At 29.3% G+C, this 17,823-nt stretch overlaps 1 protein-coding gene across 5 annotated transcripts in view; it reads left to right on the plus strand.

Moving 5' to 3' along the window:
- The window catches only part of Rbcn-3A (rabconnectin-3 alpha), a 518,724-nt gene that overhangs the window by 38,509 nt on the left and 462,392 nt on the right, over positions 1-17,823 (plus strand). For all 5 annotated transcript variants that reach the window (XM_075371055.1, XM_075371080.1, XM_075371085.1 and 2 more), the window contains exons 3-6: positions 5,490-5,655; positions 8,901-9,143; positions 12,585-12,735; positions 16,974-17,159. In XM_075371055.1, the coding sequence (XP_075227170.1) occupies positions 5,490-5,655; positions 8,901-9,143; positions 12,585-12,735; positions 16,974-17,159 (746 nt within the window). The remainder of the gene's footprint in view (positions 1-5,489; positions 5,656-8,900; positions 9,144-12,584; positions 12,736-16,973; positions 17,160-17,823) is intronic.

The following is a 17,823-nucleotide window of genomic DNA, read 5'->3' on the forward strand; positions in this document are numbered from 1 at the left end:
ATGATGATGAGGTAGAGTATGTATACGAAGAAATTGATGAAGCAATTAAACACATAAAAGGGGATGAAAATTTAATAATAGTTGGAGATTGGAATGCAAGCATTGGAAAAGGCAAGGAAGGAAATATAGTGGGTGAATACTGGCTGGGTAAAAGGAATGTTTGAGGGGACTGACTTATAGAGTTTTGCATGAAGTATAATTTAGTATTTGCCAAACCCAGTTTAAAAATCACAATAGAAGAATATACGGATGGAAAAAGCCAGGCGATACTGCAAGGTATTAGATAGATTATATCATGGTTAAACAAAGATTTAGAAATCAACTCATTGACTGCAAAACTTACCTTGGAGCAGACATTGATAGCGACCATAATTTAGTGATAATGAAATGTAGATTGGGGTTTAACATCCTGAAGAAAAGGTGTCAGATGAATCAGTGGAATTTAGTGAAGCTTGAGGAAAAGAGGTGAAAGAGATTTTTGAGGAGGACATCGCAAGAGGTCTGAGTAAAAAAGATAAGGTAGGAAATGTAGAAGAATTTGATAATGTTAAAACGGAAATTCTTAAATCAGCAGAAGCGAATTTAGTTGGAATAAAGAGAATTGGTAGAAAACCTTGGATTTCAGAGGATATATTGCAGCTGATGGATGGACATAGAAAATATAAGAATTCTTGTGATGAAAAAAGCAAAAGAAACTATCGACAATTAAGAAATACTATTAACAGGAAGTGCAAACTGGCAAAAGAAGAGCGTATTAAAGAGATCCAAATGGGGGTAAGTTTACCTCTAGAATATTTTACCAAGAAAGGCACCTCCATCTTTGTTACATGAAAATGCAGAGAGCTACATTTGCTTGAGAAAGAAAACAGATGTAGTTTCCCATTGCTTTCAGCTGTACAGTACTCGGAAGATTGAGTAATTTTCATATAGGCATTTAAATCTTCTTGACCTGTGCCCTTAACAGTTACTGAAAGAGCTGCTGACCTCTTTCAGTAATCATTCTTTAGTCTGGTTCTCAACATATACCACTCTGATATGGTTGCACCTTCAGTCCAGCTACTCTCTGTCACTGAGCACTCAAGCCCCCTCACCATCGGCAAGGTTTCATTATTCATAGAGGGGAGAAATAATCTTTAAGATATATTTTGAAGGACGAGTTAAGATCTTACTTTTGGTGGTTGTCTAATATCTTAAGAAGCATAAACAAGTCTTGAGAATATTTTCAGTTGAAATATTTTCAAATCTCAAAAACTTCTAAAATATCTAAGTTGTAGCTTCTCTATCAGTCGAATGAGACCAGTGAAAATTTTTATTCATATTAGTGGGAACAACTAAATGAACAAAAACAGTTTTTGAAGTATCATTTCTTCTGGGCACAGATTTTGATTCGATAAACCAGGTTATTAGAAGATAGAAATGAGTGTCTAAAACTGTAAGAGAAGAGTAAATGCTTATGAAAAGCATTTTAATATTAGATGTATTGGGCTAACCCATTATCTACCGATCTCAAATTTAATAGAGTTAGTGAATTCTGGATCATACAGTATTCTTCAATCTTATAAATTTATTGTTCATGGTTAAATCGAGTCATTCCATGCCAAAGAGAATACTTTCCTTTACATTGTTATAATGTACAAAAGCCAGTTTATCCAGAGGTGCAATTTATGTCAAAGAAAAAGAGAGCTAATAGATATGAACTCTTATTAGATTTTACTTTTAGAGTCTGAAGATTATCAAATTTAATGCTAAAAAGAACAAACTGAGGTTTAAATAGGATTGTGAAGTATAGATGAACAGAAAGACTGAAGTTTTATTATATATGGATGTCTGCTATTACATTTCTTTGTATCCTAAGAATAGAATCCTTAAAAAGTATGAGAAAAAATCCATGAAAACTATAAAACCTAATTTAGCCCCTGTAAAACACATTTTTATGTGGTTTATTCTTTTTCCTAACTTTCATTTGGTCAATTTGTTTTAATGTGCACAACTCCTTTTTTTTTACTCTTTTACATAAAACTTAAGTAATGATTTCACTTTGCTTATTTTACTCTGTATAATAATAATAATAATTATAATAGATAATATCATATCATCCTATTAAAATTATTTAAATATTAATGTTGCATTAGTAGTAGTAATGTATCATATTAATGGTAAATCAAGCATAACTCATTTATAATGAAGTAAATGGAGTTTACAAGATTCAGCATGCTTTTTAAGGTAATGGAAAATCATATATTTAAACATGAAATATCAAATTTGCATATGTAATTAAAATCACAAAACATATGTATTTACATCTCAGTAAAATCTATCATTTTCTTTTATTTATTTATGGATTAGTAGTCTAGACAACTGATAGCATGACAAAATTATCTATTATAATTTTTAATTTGCTTTTGTTATTTTTAGTGACAATAAAATCTGGCCTTTGGTTTGTAATGAAAGTGAAAAAAATAAACATCTACATATAAATACACATATCATTCTGATTATACTTCATTTATGTACTTATACTATTTATGTTATTAATTTGTCAGATTTTTTTTTTTTATACACACATCTTTGGCAAGTTCAGTGCCCTTTGACATATTGATTAATTAATTACTCTAGGTTATTGTGTACCATTTTTATATGTAATCTGTATCATTAATGACTAGATTGTAGTTGCAGAATAAAATGTTATTTGCAAAGGGGCTCTCTGGCAGATGTAATAAATTTGTTGTGCATTTACAAATCTCAACTTGCTACTAATTTTTGCATTCTACATTAGTAGAAGATTATTTTCCTTTTTAGTACATCTTGCATTTTATAATTTATGCATAACCGTTTTAATTATTAATAAAATGCACTTCTTTCTTTTTTTTAAATATTGAAAAGTAATAAGTGTACTATAAAATAGAAACCAGTAAAACTTTATTTCATTTGTACTTTGTATTATTTTTTTTTTTTTTTACTTCATTATTTGTAATTGTAATAGTTGTTATTATTTGAACGTTATTTATTTGTTTTCATTGTTATTTTATGTTATTGTTATTTTGTTATTAGTTGTTATTGTTTGTAACTGTTAATGTTAACAGTTGTTAACTGTTAATGTTGTTTATAAACTGTTAGTGTTAATTGTTATTGACATTATTTTTACAGTTCTTAAATTTTAAGTTTAGAGTTTAATCTGCTTTTTGAAACAATCTTTGCTCCTATTTCTGTATTCAGAAAAATTGTTCCTAATTATTTTACTAATATTAAACTATGTATTAAAATTTTCATTTAATTAAAATATAAAATAATTTCATAAATCCTAGGAATAGACATTTGAAACTATTATTGTTTTATAATGTGGTACAAGAAAAAAAAAACATAATACTAATGAAAAAATTTAACAAATAAGTTCAGAAAACATAAGTTGTGTTTTAATTATATTATTTTGATATGACAGGATTAACATTAATGGGAATTTTTTAATATTTTTTTTTTGGAAAACTTATATGGTTTATTTTATAGTAAGTTTGGTGTTTGTGTTTTTTCTGTGTTATCAATTCATACCTATTTTGCTCTCTCTCCCTCCCTCCCCCTCCCCATCCTTTCATTCCCACCACTATATATATATATATATATATCTAGTGAAATGATAGTGCTATCTAAAACTGTAAGAGAAGAGTAAATACTTATAAAAAGCAGTTTAATATTAGATGTATTGGGCCACACATTGAAATAAAGAAAGGACTCATTTGTATATGTAATGTAATAGGTGTACAAGGAAATCATGTGGTGTCCACATCAGATTTTTTTAAAAATGAAAAGTACATAAAATTTTACTTCATTAATAACTTATGATTTTTTTTCTATTGTTATTGAATTATTATTTATCGTAAATTTTTTTTACAATGGAGATTAATAATTATTAATAAATCAATATGTTAAAATTAAAAAAAAAAAGTTTAAATAAAGGAGATTAAGTCCGATTCAAATCATGTAAGATCCAAATATTTCATTAATTCATTAATTAAAATTCTATTTGGCTATAACTCTGGAACCAATGAAAATAAGTGCCATTTACACTGAAAAGCTCTCAATGAGGGCTTATTACTGCAGTTATGAAAAAGTCCAAATTTTTTGGATTTTGTGCTTTTTTGGAGATTTTTGCTTCAGTCGATTGCAATCAAAAGGGGAGGTGCACTAGATGTTACAACAGTCCTATCCAAAATTTCAACATCCTACAGCTAATTTTTTTTGAGTTATGAATCTGCATACAGATGCCACGCCTAAACTAGTCAAAATGGATTCGGGGATGGTCAGAATGTATATTTCCTTTGAAATCTGAAAACCGAAGTTTTTCACAATCGCAATATTTCCTTTACTTCATACAAGGAAGTAAAAAGAAGTTAAGTGTTTTACGACAAAAAAATGACACCTTACTTATTCAGATCTGTTCATAAATAACAAAGTTACAACAGAAGTTCTTGAAATGAGTTTCTGTAGAATACTAAAAACCCAGTTTTCATTCCCTCCCAATTAAGATTAAATAACTCTACGCAATCTCCTCACCGAAATATTTTATTAATGTTATCATTTAATGAATTAATAATATTGAAAATATTACAATAAAAGTATTGAAATCATGAAAAAAATATTAATGTTGAAAAATAATTTGCATTAAAACAGATGTTGCAATTAACTTGTTATTGTTGTAAATGTAAATAAAAAACAGTTTGTCCCAATGTAAATACCCAGTTTGTCTTTTGCTATTGACCAAGTGAATATACTTTACAAGTTAATTAATTTTTTTGTATCTATTATCTTATTCTCCATGCTGCCATGGTGAATAAATAATGTGAATCACATTTATACTAACTTAGAAATGGCTGATATACATTTAACTAACATCCCCTGTCCCCGGAGCGACAGATCTTTCACTAGCAATAACTAGCAAACAAAACATTTTAGGACATATGCTTATATGAATATTTTCCATTAATTGCACGAGTAGAATTGGTTATGAAAGTCACAAGTACAAATATATTCATACATAGATCTTGTAATAAAAGGTTTTTGATATGTTTCGTTTTTATATGATGTATTGTTTTGTATGTAGATAATTGCATACCTTAAAAAATGTGAATAACAGTTTTTAAAATAGAAAGTAAATTAAAATATATACTGTGACAAGAGTACATAGATAAACTGGAAATAAAAAACAATAACAAATGAAAATTTATTTATTTATTACTGTGCAGATATCAGTTTCTGCTCCGGTGTTCTTTTAAGCTGATGTTTAAGTTCCAAACCAAACAAAAAAAAAGGATTTCATAGTAAGAAGATTTTTTTGTAATGACATGTACTATCAGTCTTGTTTGATTAATTTTCACACTGACACTTTTGCATTTATAGTGAAACTCTCTCAGTGATCTTTTTGCATTTACACTTGCAATATGTAGAATTTTTTTCTATTTCTTGCCAGTTACTTTTCATCAATTATTATTTTTCAGCAATTGGACTACAGGTGGGTTCAAACAGGTTCATGGCAAACAGAATCACGTATAAGCAGTCTCTCGTGGAACCTGGAGGGTACAAGATTATTAACAGGTGGAGAAGTACTTCAGCTTTGGCATCAGCATATTTCACCCCACTTACTAGAAGATGATAATGAAATGGGTTTGTAGTTTACTATTGATGTATAAAAATTTTATGTTTCTTTTTTTGATAAAGTTATTTTATTTTTTCTGTTTTGCATAATGTACATAATAATTTTAGTCATCATATTTGATTCTTTAGGAATATAAATTTTCTTTGGTGAGTTAAGTTGAATTGGAATGGATGCCCATTCCCAACCCCCACCGGCTTGGTCTAGTGGTGAATGCATCTTCCCAAATCAGCTGATTTGGAAGTCAAGAGTTCTAGTATTCAATTCCTAGTAAAGTCAGTCATTTTTACATGGATTTGAATTCTAGATTGTGGATACCGGTGTTCTTTGGTGGTTAGGTTTCAATTAACCACACATCTAAGAAATGGTCGACCTGAGACTTTACAAGACTACTCTTCATTTACACTTATACATTTCATCCTCTGAAGTAATACCTGACGGTGATTCCCGGAGACTAAACAGGAAAAAAAATGAATTAATGCACACTGAGTTTGTCGGCTCGATATCATCAGGTCAACATTGGATCTTTGTGTGATTTGGAGGAACCAGGCTGAATGGACAATCATGGAAAATTTTCATTTATTTGGCAAAGGAGAGGATTGCAGAGGGGATCTGGGGTTTTGCCTAGGTTTGCCCTGTTGTTTTGTTTTAGTATTTCCATCTTTTTGTGATTTGTTTTGGTACAGTTTATTGTTGTGTGTTGAACTGACCTTTATATACTCTCAGGTAGTAGGTCAGTTCCTTCAGTTATTGTCAAATCAGTCTCATTCAAGACTTGATGAGATTTGTTTTGTTTGTTTTTATGAGTTCTTTAGGTAGTAGTAGTACACCAATGAGAATGTCACAATGTAGCTTTTATATCAGTGGCATCATGAGTGAGGCAAAATAAAAGGCTGAGAGATGCCTTTTGCTGAGGTTTTGAAGATTTCCCCCGGTAAAGCCGATCATGGCTGGAAACGGAGGGGGTGGCGTGGCAACCATAACCATCACATGGCAGGTGTTTTCCCCTAGGAGTCAGGACCCACTGTGAAGCACTGTGTTATTCACAGGAAGCACTCATGTGAAAATATCTTGCGTCTTACATTTAACCAGATCTTAGAATATGTGGTGAATTAGTAAACTTTATAAAAATTCAGCTGTTGTAGACAAGATTTTTCAATAAAACTGTGTGAGGATATGGGATTTGAATACATGTCTTTGTTATACTACAGCACTTTGCAATGGCTTGCTCATGGTAATATTTTGTGAAAGAAGATTTCTTTTTGTGTAACATTTTTGAAAATCTGAATGCCTCCTTGCAGGGAAGCAGCCTCTAAAAGTCAATTGAGAAAATTTAAACTTTTATAAAAAAAACTAAATGATGGGAAAAAATAAATGAAGACTGAGGGAAATCAGGAATGTTTCCCCTTGTTGGAACATTTTTTGACCTTCAATGGAGTTGAGGTCTCTCTAGATATGAATTCTGGTTTTGAAGAATATTTATAACAACTTTTCACTTTGAGAAATATTTTTAAAATGATGATAAATATGCTAGGATTGAAGATCTGTTTAATTCCACTGCTCCATCTCAATTTGCTGCTGCATAAGAAGAGAATCTAATTAAGTTGTCTTAATCAGATAACAGTACATTCTCCTAAACTTTACGACACATTGAAGATAAAATTTAGCAGCATGGAATTAATTGAATTTTGGATGTAGTAAAAGATGAATATCCATTTCGACGTAGTATATCTTAGAGAATTGTAATCCCATTTACAGCTTATTTGTGCAAAACTGGGTTTTTGGCAGTTGTTCTGATAAAACTTAAATTATCATGAAAAACAGTGTGGTGAAACAAGTTAGGGTGCCCACTAACTAATAATTAGTTAATTTGTTCAATTACATTTCTTTATAATTTGAAATTTTATTTATTTATTTTTACCTAATTCTTGCAAAAAAGTTTTGGTTATTTTGCAAATTATACTTATTAGAACTTGACATAGTGCATCTGGAGAAAGACTGGATTCAGCATGAGCATTGGGGGCACTAAAAAAAAAGATTAAGGAGTAATTTTGAGCTGTAATTAAGTTATTTTATGTATATTCCATTATTTTGCACATTTTGACCTTTTAAAAGGATTAATAATAATTGTAGTAAAATGAATAAACAGGAAAAACATAAATAACTGTTACTTGCAAAGAAAATTGGTTAATATTTACTAATCAGAAATATAAAAATAATCACACAGTATGTGAAAAGTAAACGTAGATTCTCTATTTCTGTTATAAAGTACAATTTTTTTTCCTTACTATAATTAAATACTAATTTCATTATTTATAAAAGCATGTATTGACAAATTGTTAAGTATTTACTTACCTTTGTTGAAATAAAATTCACTTTTTTATGCAATTATTCCTGTGTTATACTTTATTTAGCATATGTTTTTATGAAATTAATCCAACTCTTTTAGATAACTGTATAGTTCAGTCTATTTTTGTTTGTAGATTATAAAATAAACTATAAATCTTCTGTGAAAATTTCTGTCATCTAACTTTTCATATTTAATACTTCAGTATTTTCTTGTTTATAATTATTGGATTATTCATTTTAATTTTCAATGGCAGATTTGTTGTTATGTGTGTGTAACCTCTGTCACTAAAAATGTTAAATATTTTCTTTTAAATAATTCTGTAATAAGGGTATTATTCTGGTGTCCTGAATAGTTTATTTTTGCACCAATGTATTACATGTCTTTTCTTCAAAAGAAATTTCTCATGAAACTTTAGTTCATTACAATTGATTCTGAGAGAAGGTATTCTACTCTCAAGTTTATCTGAAAAGCAGATATGCCTGCTTATATCAGATTGTATAGCACATATTGTCTGAAGTTCAAATAAGAAAAAATAATTCAGAATAAAAAGGACAATTAAAAAAAATAATCATAGAATTCCCAATGTCAATGTAACCCTAAAAAAAAGAAATTAAACATTCTTTATTAATATTAATTATTTTCTTAGTTTTTTTATTGTGCGTTAATTAGTGATTCTGAAAATAATATATTATGTTTCAGTTTTAATTTTTTGTCTTTCTTATTTGAGATTTTTCCTGCATTGTAAAAATTTTCACTTATACAGTTAAAAGAAATGGTAAATTAGATCAAATAATTTTCTACAATGAAAAAAATAAATATCTCAACTGTTTAAATTTATTTACTGAAACTAGTTAATATTTAGCAAGTTAAACATTTATAATATCAGGTTTTCGTAAAATGTTACAGGTGGTGGGGGTGGAGGTGTCACATTTGAGATTGGCGAGGAAGCTGGTGAATCAACTGGCTGTAATAAAGGTCCAGCTAGTCTTCCACCTGGACTGGATGAGGAAGATCGTGGTTGGGAGTGTGTGTGGAAATGTCATACAGCTACACCAATATTGCATATGGCATTCTCACCTGATGGAACTCTGTTTGCTACTGCTGGGCGCAATGATCGGCTAGTCAAGATATGGTTTGAAAATAAACAATGTAAGAATGCAGACAGTTTCTTTGCTTAAGGGATATATTAATTTTCTATATTCAAGAATTGTACTTATAAAATGACCGTATTCACATAGCTATTGTACAATAGATTTTATTTCTCATAAGTTCTAATGTAAATTTCTCCTAATTATAGCCTCCTTCCTTGCCCACTTGGCCAGCTCAGATTAACCATTCTGATATGCATCATTTAGAATTGCACACTTATTCCAACTTGTAAATGAAATGTATAAATAATCTAATTATTTAATACAATGGACAGAGGTCCATGTAATTGAGATAGCTTAGTTATTTTTAGGTAGATTTCATAAGAAAGCTACCTATTGTAATGGGTACCATGATTTGACTTCCAGAGAATTTTGACATATCTTTGCGTTTCACATCCCCCAGACCCCAAAACCACCACCTATTTAAAAGTTTATTTAGCAAAACAATTCTTTTATTGTATTTGTCCTTACAGACAAATAACTTCTCCCTTAATAGGAACAGTATCATCCTCTAAACATTACATAAAACTTTTGTCTGTAACAATTTTTGATATGACCAAAATGTTGGTGGAATTGTAAGAAGGTGAGGCTTGCAGTATGCTAAACACGTGAAACTTTTTTCATGTGCAACAATTGTCATATTGAGTAAATTTGAAATTTTCCTTAACTTTAAGGTGGAACTTTTTTCTCTTTTACTTAGCTCCAGTGAAATCTACTTCCACCTTTCTGGCATGCTAAAAGGGATTTTTAAATACTTATAAGTAGCACGTAATTCAGTCATATTGTAAGATTATAAAATGCATCCATTATGACCAATTTGTTTCATTAACTAGAAATTTCTGGGAATATGTCTCAAAAATAGAAGAATAAGAATAAAATGCTAGCAGCTGACATATTTAATGTACTGTTTTCATCACTGCACCAATTTGAATATTAGGCTTATAACCTCTGACATGTTTTTTATTTACTTTAACAAGGAAAATGAGATGGTTGAAATGGTAGAAAAAATGCCAGACCCTTGTTGGGAATTACACCTGAGACCAGATGATCTTAGTTTAAAGGTGAAGGTGAAATTAGACTTACTTTCACTAAGAATAGTTATAGTGGGATGAAAAAGTAAAATAATTCAAGGAAGGAAAGTAACAGCAAAGTTAATTCTGTTTTTTTTTTTACAATAAAATATAAAAGGAAATAAGAATTGCTATTTACTATAGCGTGCCCGTAGCATATTGCTCTCAACAAGAAATGTGGATCATTAGTAAAAGTTAAAGAGTCAACTTTTAGTCTTGAAATTGATTTCTGAAGATGTAATTGTAGAGTTTCATGTATGAACTAAATAACAGAATTCCAAATTAGAAAAAGAATGAGGATCGAAAATTACATAATACAAAGGAGTCCAAAAAATGTAAAAAATGTACTCATTATTTGTAATTAAATAATATCTAAACAAAAAGACTTGCACTCACTAATCTAATGTGTAGTGTAAGGTAGTAAATTTGTCATGTTAGGCGGAGCTGGCAATTTGTGCCGTACATGTGCGGTTGGTTGGTGGTGAAACAAGCATCATATTAGCCAGTGCAGCAGAAGACAGTTGAGTAGCAACAATGGCTTAGGTTTGCTTATCATTTGTTGGAACACAAGGCTGTCCTGAAGTGGTACTGGAAGTACGAGAACATTCACGAGATACAATGGCAGTGGCAGAGAGAGTTTGGAACAAGGAAAGATCCGGCCGACCATGAACAGCTACGACATCCATTGCTGCGATGCTGCAACATTTCACCCAATCACCGCAAAAATCAGTGAACCAGAGAGTGCACGAAAGGGGGTGAGCTGGTCAAGTATAAGACGCATTCTGAAGAGTAGAAAGTGTACATCCAAGACTGCTACATACTATGAATGAGGACAACCCAGTACTGTAACTGGTGAGGTGTATCTTGATATGCTTCAGACAAGGATGTTCCTGCAATCTAAAACCTGTACAGTGATGAACCTTTTTATTTGCAAGAAGATGGAGCCCCACCTCATTACCATTGAGATATCAGGTTGTACCTCAATAAAACTACCTGGATGATGGGTGGGTTGAAGAGAAGCTGCTGGTAGTTATTTCGAACATACCATAACCTCTCATTGCCAAAAATTGTCTTGTCAAGTCAAATTTGTCACGAGATATGGACTAACAAACAGTGAGTACATATTTTTGAACCCCCTCTGTAGTTGCTCTACCAAACTTCTTATTATAACTACTACACAAGAGTGGAAAATTTATGTAAAATGTTTTTAACATTATGACATTATTTTTATTTTCAAAATACTGAGTTTTACATGATCATTAATTTCTCAGGAAAATCGTGAAAATTCCTAACATTACCTTTTTAAGTCCATAGACATTTTGAAAACTTGTTTGCTATACAGTCAAATTTACAGAGACTCAAAAATGGTCTTTTAAGGGTTTTTTAGTAGTGAATGCTCAGAATTTAGAATAGATATTTAATCATATGTGCTGGTGCAAATATTGGATAGCATTTATTACCTAAAAGCTGTACACTTGGAACAGATTTAGACTGGTAACTTTGGTCTGTGGTTCAGATGTAAGTCCAGTTATTTTAAATTTGATTCAATTGCATACATTATTGCTCTACTTTAGTTATTATATTTTGTTGAAGTATTGTCTTAGAGCTACTGGTGCAGTTATCCAAAAGGTTTTTTCCTTTTGTTTAAAAACATGCAGAACATTTTATATCCCTTTTTGCAAGTTTTTTTATACTAAAGTTGGTAGTGATATTCTGAATTAGCTTCACAAGACATGGGTCATGTTAATATTCTGTTTGGCCTATTATTTATCAGTACATATTGCTGTTTTTCTCTTTAATCCTTGTCAAAATACTATATATACTTTTTTAAATAAATAAAAATTATTGAATTTAAAAAAAAATAAATTGATTATATGTATGAAAATTTTTTCTATAAGTTAATTATTATTTAGTAAATTAATAAGAATTTTTTTTTTTGTTATAATGAAAACTCATGATACAATTACTTTTATTGAACTGTAAGATAATTTTATGTTGTACCTAACTGGAAAAAGAAGAATATATCCTGAATGCTAATTAACATACATATACAGATTTATGTGATATGTTAATAGGACATTCAGATTCTCCCGCATTAGATTTTGTAATGCCAGGTAAAGATTTCCTTATGCTAAAAAATAAATACAAAATTAGCTTATTCCTTGTAAAAAGGATCATTACTTGAATTTTAATGTACAGTCAGAAAAAGCTAGATAATAGTGATCTTATATTACAAAAAGTCTTTTCTGTTACATAACAGGAGTCCATCATTATAATTTGCATCATATCATTAGTGTTATAATTATAGAAATTACTTTTTGTTAATGTGTATTTGAGATCATTCATATCTGGAATATTTATTTAAATTACAGTATTATTTCCATCAAAAACAGTTGAACATAGTCAAAGTGTATCATTATGTCAACCAAATACAACAGAATTGAATTATGGATTTGTTTATATATCGCATCCTCGTGCTGTGACACAACTTTCATGGAGAAAAACTAGTAAATATATGCCAAAGTAAGTAAAGTTCATTTTTATTAGTTCCACTTAATTTAACTTTTATTCCTCAAACTTAATTTACTGATGGCTTCAGAGGAGATTAATTTTAGACTTCTGTAACTTATATCTTCTCTTAAATGGAATGCTGTGTATTTGTGTATTGTGACAAAGAAGATTTGGATTTTGTTACCAACTAATGATTTTAGACCATTCTGTTTTATCGACATGTAATCAACCTTCTCATTTTTAATTCTTTTGATTGATTTTATTTTTAATTCTGTATGTGTGTGTGCAAGATACTTTAAAATAGTCATATTAATTTTTTTTTTATACTCATAAAAATTCATGTAGCACTCTTTGAATTTGAAAACATGTTTTAGAAAATCTCTGAGATTGCATTTTTCAGTAATGAAAAAATTGTTATTTTTCAGTAAAAAATTAAGATGTTTACTTGGAGTCCATGATTGTTAAGAATTTTTATTAATAAATTTTATGGAGTTGATTATTCTTCCTATCTGCTTTCAACAGAATCATCTCAGTAAAAATGAAATCAGGTGTTGTGTCTGAATAGACAATATTAATAAACACTGAGGATTCTGCTTATAATTTTCTAGTTTACTGTTTAACAAACAAACTTCAAATGCTTATTCAAAATTATGGTGTCAGTTCTAGTCTAAGTAATTATAAATAGAAAATATCTCTTCCATTTTGAGTTGGAAGCATGTGCTACAGAAATTAATGGCATAATTCAAGTCTTTAAATTAATGACATAATTCTCACTTTGCTCTGTAAAAATCTTAATTCTTTTCTTAATTTTGCACTAGAAAAGGACTAAAGTGATTTAATTTTTTTAAGTTAGTTGGAAAAATCTTTGATTTTATGTAATTACTTGATCTCCTGAAAAACATTGTGGTATGGTGGAATGTATAAAGCACAGTGTGCTTGAATTTTAATACATTTAATGACTGTTCATTATGATGTTGAATACACAGAATAGGTCCTTTAAAACTGTTTTGACGAGTCTAAAAATTCAGCAGTTTTATTTATATTCAAACATGAAATATAATGACAAGTTTCTTAGGAAAAAAATGTTCATCAGTTTAAAATTGTTGTTTCTATAAATTTTAAAATATTTCTTATACCACTTTAAAGAGAGATATGCTGATTATTTTGATACATATTTAAAAAAAATTGATGTTTACTATTATAATATCTTACATTAATGAATTAGGTGAATAAATTAAAGTAACTGTGCTTGAATAATAACTAGGAATTAAAATACTTCATCTAAACCAATTGAATAAAAAGAGCTTCCTTGCCTGAAGCACTGCTTTATGTCAAGTGGTACTGTACATCTGGAATTCTGAAATAGTAAAGTAGTAGCATATTAGTTATTCAGATTAGGTATTAACTTATTTGGCTGTTTCTCATATCAGCTGGTGTTTACCAGACAAGCACCAATTGTGTATTCTCATTATATCAATTGAAGATTCTCCCATGAACAGTTCATGTTAAGGTCAAATGAATGATGGAGCAGTCAAAATTGAAAGAAAATTTGACAGGAATTTGTTAGTGAGTATCCAATCATTTTACAGAAGTCTGTAATACCTGGTATTTTAATGCCAAAAATCAAACTTTGAAAAAATTAGTAACAGTACTCTCATGCCTTCAAGAAGATCAAGAAATGCTTAATTAACAAAAATTCTAAACAATATATAAAGCCTTCTGATAGGAAGAAAAGTGATTGTAATTTAATGAGAAATAAATATATTAGGTTGAAAAGGCAGGAGAAAATTTTTCTAGAGTCTTAAACAAGAAAAAAATGTTACTTTTTTATAGTCTGTTTACTTTTCTAAAATAGTATGGCTGCTATAGCTCTTATTGGTCATGTCTCTATTCTTTGCACCATTAACTGAATGCCTTAAGGCCATTCAGCATTAATGAGAAATTACATTTTCCATCAGCAATGTACATAACCTTAATATTTATATTGGCATACCCATTTCTGTGTATGCAGTCAGAATCTGTACCTCATTATTACTACAGCCAAATCCCTGGTTTACTTGCCATTTAAAACAAAAAAAAAAACTTTGCTATATAACCTTAGTCTCCATTTATTTCCCTAGTTTTATTAGGGAAATGAAGCTATCCCTGTTTGATAATGATATGATTTATTACAGAACTTCAGATTTACACAAAATGAAGTGATGAACTCGTGTACCTTTCGCTATACTGGACTGGAAACCTGGATTAGTGAAAAAATATAGGAACAACTCCATTTTTTTGTTGGTGACAAAGCCCCTTCTCTTGTTCCTTGTTCATCATTTTTTGGCAAAAACTCCATTAATAAATATTAAACTAGTAGAAGTAGCTACTTTGTTTTTATTCACAGCATTTTACATGTAACCAAAATTTGGAGGGAACAAAGAACAGGAATTGTCTAACATCTGGTATGGTTTTTGAGTAGATATATCACTGTGTTTATAAAAACAAATATCTGTGAAAGTGTTATTAATAATTATGAGTTAGCAACATGTAAGGGATTCTAGAATAGGGAATAGAATAGAATAGGGATTCTGCAAAATAAAGATAGCAAACGATAGAATAATGAATGTATGAGATGTAATCTCTATTCCACAAGGATCAAAACTAGTTATTTACAAGATAGTAGTCAATTATTACTTATCTTTACAGCAATACATTTGTACACAATATGAAGATAAGCAAACAAATCAATAAAAATTTTATATGTTGTTACATCTTAATATTCTGAATGGAAAAAAAAAATGCTGATAAAACTTTTAAATCTTGTTATTTGATAGTTTTCTGACAGAAATTATGTAGTTGGTGATATTTTAAATCAGATGAGTAATACTGGGATTTAAATTCTTAATAATGGAATGGGATGGAAGTGGATAATCACAAAATTATGACTTTTAATGTTTTATGTATCAAAGCAAAAAATTTGAGGTAGAGTATATTTCATTAATAGTATGTCTTCCTTCATTTTGTTTAATTAAGCTATATTGAAAATTCCTTTTACATTGAATATTCTTACAGATATACTGGTACTCTTTTTGAACAGAATAAAAATCTGGTATTTTTGGTATCAATAACTTCAGACTGTGATGCCATTTTGCATGTTGCTTATTTAAATAGTTACACTTATTTAGGAAATAAATTTACTTTGAAGTTCTTTGATCTTTGCATTTTTTCATAAATACAAGTTTGTTCTAAAAGTATCCAATTATAGGCTTTTTTATGAAAAAAGTAGCTTACCTAGCGGTTTCCAATCCTAGTCTCCTTTTAAGTGTACCCTTGTGCCTCCTACATGATAGTTAAACCAGCAATCATGTTTGTCATTTTATCCTCCCAAATATCAAACCAGGAATCCTTTCAGTGGCATCTTCAGCTTAGTGAACAACCAAAATCATGACCTAGAGGTTCCAGATAGTACTATTAAAGTTTGGCCTTCTGGTGTATGGTCATGATGCACAATTTCATAGTAATTGAAAAAACTTTGTCATAAATTAAAATTTTTCCCTTGCCTGGCTTGCTTTCTTCAGGCTTCAGGATGATAGTGTGGTTTCCACTGTGATAACGGAGCTTTGGTTTATACCTGTACACCCAACATTCATCATTAATTATGGTCTTGAGAAAGTTAGGATCACGGTTTGTATACTTGAGCATGTCTTGTGCAATCTCAAAACAAACTTCTATTCAAGCAAAGACAGTTTCACAAATTTTATGGCTATTGTGGTCCATTCCCAAATCATTTTATTAAAATAGTGTACAAAACCATCACTAACCCCAGTGTTATTTGCAATTTCTTGGATAGTCAGCTGATAATCCTTCATGATCAAATTGCATATTAATCTAAATGTCACGATGTTAATATTGTTTATGATATTTGAATTTTGGCTTGTTAACAGTCTATTGTTAGTTTAAAGATGGCTTGAGTTACATTTGCAGATTAGTAAAATAAAATATTTTCTATAATTTTCTATTGTTATAGGAATAGTCTATATATAATTGTTCATTATTTTCTTGTTCCGCTTACTGAATTTACATGTTGAATTTCCTTCAACCCAGCATTTTAATTGGTTATTGTAAACATTGAATTAAAAACTGCCAAGTTATATTTATTATGGTATTTATTAATTAATTGTTAGTCATTATTCATGTATTCTAAATGAAAAGAAACAGATTTATTGTATCTGAATCTGGATTATGTTTATGGTTTATTTCTCTTTCAGGGGATCTGTATCTAATATGTTAGTTACTTCGTGTCGTGATAATATTTGCCGAATCTGGGTGGAAACAGTTCTACCAGATGATGGCCTAGTCAATATGCATCAGTTTGATCCATTGGCTGCGCATAATCCAAAGTTTAGAACGCATAGGCATAAACATAGATTCATGCAACGATTGAAACATATGAAGTAAGTGTTGAATTATAATTTTATTGTTTTGTGAAATTGTTATCAGCTATTGATATCCTTTACTTGTGTTGTATGTACAACCAACCTACCTATACTTTTGTTTAATTAAATCCACTACCTGAAGTACAGCATTTTTCCTATTGAAGTTAAATATATATATGTATATATTTATTTATTTTCTAAAGTCACTTCTTTTAAGAATCATATTCCTCTGTTCTATTATACAAATTATATTTATTTGATCAACCTTTATACAGAATAATAAATAAAGTAGGATGACACTTACCATATTCCATTATGCACGCAAAAACACTTTCACAAATTACTCGCATCATCAGTTGCATTAAATTACTTTACAGATTATTCAGATCAAATTACATATTAAAATTAAAAATTAAAATTAAATTACATGTTAAATTGTATTACATATAAAATTAAAAAATTGTTAAATGTTTTTTAAATTAAAATTAAAAATTCCATATATAGAAATATGATATGTCAATCAATTACTAAAATTAAATTAAAAATTAAAAATAACTGTACCACTATGTAACATATGCTAGCTAGACCACATGCATTTTTATTTTATTTAAACTACTTTTTTATTTTTTTTTTAATTTAATTTTAGTAATAGACATCATATTTCTATATTTTTTATTTTAAT

Source organism: Lycorma delicatula, chromosome 1 (genome assembly GCF_047948215.1).
Source record: "Lycorma delicatula isolate Av1 chromosome 1, ASM4794821v1, whole genome shotgun sequence".
NCBI lineage: Eukaryota > Metazoa > Arthropoda > Insecta > Hemiptera > Fulgoridae > Lycorma > Lycorma delicatula.